This window comes from Anopheles nili, chromosome 2, assembly GCF_943737925.1.
Source record: "Anopheles nili chromosome 2, idAnoNiliSN_F5_01, whole genome shotgun sequence".
In the NCBI taxonomy this organism is placed as follows: Eukaryota; Metazoa; Arthropoda; class Insecta; order Diptera; family Culicidae; genus Anopheles; species Anopheles nili.
The window spans coordinates 32,271,411-32,278,798 of record NC_071291.1 but is presented as its reverse complement, the minus strand read 5'-3'; the positions used below and the strand labels follow the sequence as shown (position 1 = coordinate 32,278,798).

General features: G+C 42.0%; 1 protein-coding gene across 1 annotated transcript in view; it reads right to left on the bottom strand.

The window, feature by feature from the left end:
• Positions 1–815: 815 nt before the first annotated feature.
• The window catches only part of LOC128721568 (A disintegrin and metalloproteinase with thrombospondin motifs 9), a 53,646-nt gene continuing 47,073 nt past the window's right edge, over positions 816–7,388 (bottom strand). Inside the window, exons 17-25 of the mRNA XM_053815338.1 lie at positions 7,089–7,268; positions 6,181–6,321; positions 5,344–5,646; positions 4,161–4,292; positions 3,275–3,490; positions 2,408–2,566; positions 1,408–1,678; positions 997–1,346; positions 816–926 (exon numbers count right to left, since the gene is read on the bottom strand). Of these exons, the coding sequence (XP_053671313.1) occupies positions 816–926; positions 997–1,346; positions 1,408–1,678; positions 2,408–2,566; positions 3,275–3,490; positions 4,161–4,292; positions 5,344–5,646; positions 6,181–6,321; positions 7,089–7,268 (1,863 nt within the window). The remainder of the gene's footprint in view (positions 927–996; positions 1,347–1,407; positions 1,679–2,407; positions 2,567–3,274; positions 3,491–4,160; positions 4,293–5,343; positions 5,647–6,180; positions 6,322–7,088; positions 7,269–7,388) is intronic.

Genomic DNA, 7,388 nt, shown 5'->3' with positions numbered 1-7,388 from the left:
AAACGGTTCAGTTTGTACTTTGAGGGTGTTTCGTTGGCGGTCATTCGCAGCGTAAACGCATTGAAGCGAATGCACGTCAGAAATCTGTATGAAGCATAACACGTTAGTCACCAAACACCACCAATGGCACGATGGTTTAAGGGGCAGTGAGACGTCTGTCGGATATGAAAACGATCGGATGAATGAGATTAGACTAAAAGGAATCTTAGGACTAGGAAGAAAAAAATAGCTCTTTTGATTCGGCTTAAGTGGCATAAGCTCGCCGGTGGTGGGTCCTTAAAACAGAACTTAAGATAGCTGTCGTTAGTGTTGCCACCGTGCCAACCTTCGGTTGAACCCTTAGCCAATCAATCCTCGAGATTGCCTGGCTACAGATGGAGTTTTGCGAAATTATGTTGTGCGTTTCAAACAGGACGTTTGCACGTGGAACAGCTCGGTTCCGGTTACGAACACTAGCCGACCGAACCGGAAGGCACTTTTTTGGCACTTTCTAAGATAAAGAAAAAGGAAAACGTACACACGCAGACACCTACACGCAAGCACACGAGAAAAAATTCTAGAGCATAACTATTTAGGGAACGGACGGTACGAGAGCATTTTTGGGAACACGCAGCTTCTAGCGCATGTCCCAAGTAAGTAGCCAAGATACAGGAGGAGCTGGAGTAATAATCATAATCGTGGCAGAAGTGGCAGCAGTAGTATTAGCAGAAGTAATCCTTAGGATGATCGCGAACGTTGAAAACACCAGTCCTTGAACACTAACACGGTAAGGTCATGGGTTTCGAATCTCGTGAAAGCGTGATCAGGCGAACCGATCAGCCAGATACTGGAGCAAGCTCCAGATAGAGATCGGTGCCACGTGACACGAAACATTTCCCGCAGTATCCACCGCAGCGTGCTCTCACCTTTTTATAGGGATACTGTAGCTGTAAAACGGAATCGGAATCAAACGATTAAAAGTGAGTTTATGTGGAACCGTTAGCTAAAATCTCTAACCTTTATGAGATGGTCTATGACGGCGTTCTCACCGTCCTTATCCCACTTGGTACTGGGCCGAATTCGGAACGATGTGCCCTCGAGGTTGATGGAAAATTCGCCTTTCGGACAGCGGCCAGTGTTGCTGTAGCAGTCACCAGCCGAGCCGAACAGTTGCTTTTTACCGGAACCGCTCGTGAAGTGGTAGTCGTTGGTTTGCACCTGCAGTGTGGCCAAATGGAGTCGTATTTTACGGTAGTGTGTCGCACCGTAGCTAATACTTTCGTCTACCCAGTCGGCTCGTTTACTTTTGCACTTATTCGCCTCAGCCGCCCGCCTGTTAATATAGATGGCGTAGTTTTCCGATGGCCCTGCGGAAAAATTGAGTTAGTAATCCTGACAAACGGATCGTTGCGTCCGGCACCAGTTTACCTGAGGGAAGGGTCAGATATTCCTTCGGAGATCCCGTCGCCATGTCGTGGCAGTAGATCTTAACCATGGTACCGTTGACATTTAGCAGGTACTCGCCGTCGGTGCGATGCTTTCGCAAAACTTCCCGGCAGCTGCTTGCATAGCAGTGAGCCGGTGGTTTGCACGGAATGTACTTCCTTGGTCTCGTTTTTTCCGGACATCGGTTCGATTCGATATTCAGCAACCCGTCGTAGCACTTGACCGTTCGATTCTGCTTACCCTTGCAGTTGCACTGTAACACGAGATGAGGATGAGCGCAATATTGGTAGATGTTGTGGGTGAGTGCGTGCGTGAGAGTGAATTTGGTTGATAAAAAACGAATCGCAATCGAACGATGACGATATGTCAGTATTACTCTGCTGGATATTCCGCAAGTGCCCGGTCGTATCCAATACTTTTCCCTTCATCAGACACCAGCAGTGAGAAGAAAGGCTGAGTGAAGTACGTAAAGTGGCGTGATAATAAGCTCTATGCAAGCATTACACAGAGGTACAGATTTTGTCCAACATTGATATGAAGCAAAGCTACGTCTCTTATAGTACTGCTTTATATAACTTTCTAGTGTCGATGCGTTAAATTTTAAATTGGTGACCATGAAAGGCATGAGATTTTGAAAAAAGCTGTTAAATTCGCCAATGAATATTGTTAATTTCGTAGCATAAGCAATTTAATATACACTTTATAGGTGTTCTGGATAAGGCTATTCCTATAGGTCTGGTGTCGAATACTCAATTTATGTTTATCCACCTCGTATATGTCACGTTACAGCTTAAATATAGGATACTAGAAAAAAAAAAAATTCTCTCAAAAAGAAACCACTCCGAGACTGTACCACTGTTTGACAACAGCAAAATTTTCCCAACAGGAAACCGTAAAACTGAGATAATATACTGAAAACTTATTGCATTATCGGAAGTGAGCGAATCATACTTAGAAGTGTGGTTTTATACACGAGACATACTTTGTTCCACCTAGTTCTCCATTGGCAGTGAGTGAGCACTTCGCAGACTTTAGTATTGGGTGGTTTCAGCGTCATATCGCAGGCTTTTGGCGAAATAGTACGGCCATTGGTGCAGGTCACGTTACGCACTGTCCTTCCTGAGCCACACCCAACCGAACACTGCGCGGGCCATTCACACACACACACACACGCACACATAGTTCGTCGTGCCGAATTTTCAAGAATTTTTTGTGATGGAAATAAAATTGTTAATGGGATATGAGCGAGGCATGGGATGCGATAGATCGACAGAGGGTCAAGGAAATAGATTGGTAAGGAAGAGTGCCAATGTGTTGTGGCACGGTTTGGATGGTAAAGGATCGAGTGGAGTGTTTAGATTGGGAATTGGAGGAAAAGAACAAGAAAGCATGAAAGAATGCGGGAAGGCAACCAATTCATTGCAAATGGCCAGTAGTAGGTCGGTACGATCAAATGGCAGTGAGCAAAGTGTGTGGTGGGTTGTTTGGTTCGGGTTTTGGTGTACACGGATATGAAATACATGACAGATATTAACGGGCGGGAAGACAAAACAATTTGAACATTAGAAAGAAAATGAAACACTGAAATAGAATCGCATAGAATGTTATACATCGTGGTCGAATAGAGGAAAGCGTACGTGTACCATAAAACATCAACGAAACAGTCGAATGTATTATAACGCTAATTTATAATCAAAAACTATTATAACGACCGATCAACGTTTTATGCTAACGTACGGAAGTAGGCAAAGCCAAAGAATGTGGCTGAAGAAGTATGATAAAAACGTAGGAAATGCTTTTTTTTCGATTCTAACAATAAAACTAAACACAACATAATTACGCTGCACACCTTGGACCAGGGCGAGGTATCCCAGCGGAATGGGCATGGTTTGTTACACTTTCCCTTCAGCTTGCTAGGCGTCGGCGGTTTAGCGTTGGCACAGTACTTGTTGTCGACTTTGCGGCCATTTTTGATCGGTTTTTCATTGTCTTTCGACTTTGGCAGCAGCCGTTTGCAGATGAGTTTCGGCGTGCGTCGACCGTCAGCATCGCACGATCCAGAGCACTGTGCAATTGTAGGGAAGGCGGCAATGGACGGGAAACAGCAACGACAGAACGCGAACCATAAGCGATGGCGGATGGTGGTGGCGATGTTGGGCACATAATGGTTGAGGTTGAGTTTTAAGATGCGATTGAGGTTGACATTGAAGGACATATGGCCGCAATACGGTGTATGCGATTTGGCGTAGTTTTATAATATGAAACATTTTGATTAGCGATGAGGGCGATAAAGAGCGAATTTGTAGCAAAACGTTTGTTTGATGTATTGTTGTTGTGGTGTTCGTTGTTATTCGTTTGCGTATGAAATAAATAAAAGAAAACACGATCCATGGCATATGAGGAAAATATGATACAGAAAAAGAAAAAGAAAGAGAGAAGAGAGAAAGAAACAATTTCATCGTTAATAAACGATACGAAAAAAAAATTAACAGGGACACGCGTTTTTATAAAAAACATTGCCAATCAAACACTCTATCGTTGGTTAACAATAGAGCAAAAGACATAAATTATTTTAGGACAGAAAAAAAAAAGATTGAAATTGAAAATCAATTTAAAAAAATAAAACAAAACAAAATAAAATAATGTTGAAATAGCTATAAAGTAAAACAACAACAAAAGAAACATAGTCTAGAGGTAAGGGAAATAAGAACACATGTCACTGGGACGATATTTACGGTAGTTATCCATTTAAAATTACAACACGACTCCACAGCGGCAGGTTTCATTTCCATTGAGCATTGGTCGCTTTCTTTGCCGCGATGATCCTGACACAGGACCTGACGGGAGCGTATGCATTCGTCAGTACACTAAAAGAGAAAACACAGTCAAAATTGATTGAGGAACCCATGATCTGCTAGTGGCTAGTTGTTTGGAGGGACAGGGATATTTAATTGGGACAATTAAATAAAGTTTGTACGAATACAGGGGAGCGTAATTTAGTTGCTAATTATTCCCCAAGCCGTTCTGCGCGGAGTGGACATGGGCTCGGGTAAATTGAAAATTAAATCTTCATGCCTATTTGTGCGATACAAACGCCCGATATGGAATAAAAATGTAAAAACATGATTTGAAAACTCCCTGGCATGTACGACGGTTCTTCGCATGCGTGTGTACTTGGTGATGCATTTGTCAATGGCTTAATTGTACGACTTCTGTAGTAAAGGTGATGGGTCAAATCCATGCGTGACTGACATGCCTCATAAAATACCATCGATGGTGAGTAATAAACGGATCTACTTTATCTTAGCCAATCAAACAGGGGAAAGAACAGAATAAGAACTTACAATTAAAACGTGTGTTTTTTGTGGTTTATATACTTATGTGATGTGATGTAATTTCATGTACAATGTACTTTGTTCAGTTTAATTAGTTGTGAGATGTGGTATGTAAATTATGCTGAAGCCTAATGGAGCGGTTTATGCATTAAGGGATTTTTTTTTACAAAACATGTACAAAGACTGCGCATATCAACGCGTGTTTTGTGTGTATGTACTACCATTCAACAAGATGTGCGTGTAAAGTGCATGAGTATGTAGCAGTATGAGATTTGTGCAGCTAACAAAAAGCACAAAATACGAAAAAATGAATATATGCTTTTAAATTAAAAACAAGCCGCGTAAAGCATTTGCTGCAACACTGCAAATATCTGTCGGGTGAAGGGATCTGTTTGTTGGTTGTCGGTTTCGTGTAGGATAAACCCACCGCAGGGTTACTTCGGATTACTGATAAGGTCTCTTCGGATATGTTCGCCTCCTATCTCTTTCGAAACACTCCCAGTTTGAGGCGAAGACCGCTGGATGTGGATATTGGTTCCCAAGGGTGGATGAACGGGCGATCAAAACGATGGGGTTCACTTACCTCGCTCCACTGACCGAAGGTCCACAACGGGCAGCGCAAATTACCGCATTTCACCTGGGTTGCTGGCTTTGGCAAAGGGCAGTAACGATCGTCCAACGTCTGACCGGTTTCGGATACACAGCGCACTACACGCTTCTTAAAGCCACCTTTGCATTCGGCGCTGCAATCCGAAAAGCTACCGTTACGCCAGTGACCGCGCGGTGCCGGACTGGGCTCCGGGTTTGGCGCATAGTTGACCTTTTTCATGCTCTGGTTTGGCTGTACCGCGTTCCGATAGGATGAGTATTGGGTGTTAGGCATTGTCTAAGAAATACACATTGACATCGGTTGGGAAGACAGATAGATAAAAGGGAGGGAAAATTTTGAGTCGAATCGTTTAGGAGTATTTCGGTGGTTCTGCTTATACACAGTGTTTGTCCGAAATTGTAAAATACAATTGAATGACAAAAAATCTACAGTATAAAAGTATGATTTATGTTTTGTTTTGATGATGGGCACGTTTTCCATATAAATTAGCAACAATCGGAAAATTAAGTAAATCTTGTGTAATAGCATCAATTGAAAGTACAACAAGACAACACGTAACAGTTTGATGAGTAGATATGACAGAGAGACAAACATTGAGTAAGAATATCGAAACAGGTAACAAAAGCAAACATAAAAAAATCACAGTTTTTGAGAACCATCCGACACTTTTCGAGATTTTTATACAGCCGAATATAGAGCTTCATTGTGGAAAGAAGAAATGCATAGAAGTCTGATGCATATGGTTGCGTCAAAGTTAAGCGAAAGAACATACAGAGTTGGAAAGATAGGCAACAATAACACACAACAAACCTTTCGCTCGCAGGACGGCATGGTGCAGTTGACTATGACCGTTACTGGCCGGGTACCGCATAAGGCAGCATTAACGCTAACGTTTCTTAGCATACATTGCAGTGCATACGCCTGTTGGCCTTCGCCACAAGTCACCGAACACTAGACAGGCACACAGATAGGCAGGTGAAGGGGTTCGAAGTGTACACGCAATGTAAAAATGGGAATATAGAAAAAGCATTTACATAACACAGTAGTAACGATTAGATAGTAGTGCTTATAAGCAATGGGAATGACGACAGTCTAATGGCGATGTAATTGATCAATTGTTGCAAGCATATTGAACAGCCAGCAAATAGTTATTATTTATCAAATATTAAGAAACGTATGATATTAACATGACTACTTTTTTATAATTATTAATGGCTATTATGCGCTTATCGTAGTTATAAGCAGCAATATGTACAACGCATCTGTATCGTGCAAATGAAGGATGACATGACTTTTTACACGATCAATCATGTTCATTTATATATATTTATATATATTTATATATATTTTACTAAACCACAAAATCGGAATTTAAAGTGGGTGTCAAAATGGGAATGATGGTTTGAACAAAAATTATGGCACATTGTTCACTTTGTGGATTTGAAATTATTAAAAATAGCTTGACCGTCAGTTGTTGAAAAACATAAAAAAAAATTAGCTTAGCTTGAAAAAGTTAGAAAAAAAGTTTTTGATTGCATTCAAAAATAAGATCAAAAGATTGAAAGTTAAAACGACGAGCTGAACAAGCATGAGCTTCCAACGGGTATTGAAACGTTTGGTAGGAAGAAATGCGCCCAAAGGTAGGCAACAAAAATGTGCAATAAATGTTGCACGAGGTGAGGCGGGCTAAGGTAGGATAAGGGACATAGGGTAGCTACCGGAGTGGGTTCTCCTAAATTCCAACGCGGGCACTCAAGTTCGTCTGCACTGCAATTCCTCATAACTTCCTTAGCCTCCTTTGCCTCGCAGTACCTGTCGTCGATCTGGAAATGGCGATCCGGATTCGGTTCGGAGTAACACTTTGCGGTGCGATACTGGGTGGTATTGGTACAAGAGCACTGTTTGTGGCTCAATCGGCATCACAATGGTGGAGGGACGGAATGCAGTAGACGAGCACACAGGCAGGCACAAAGGACACGGACACAGAGTACAGCGAAACACGAAGATGTTTAAGTAAA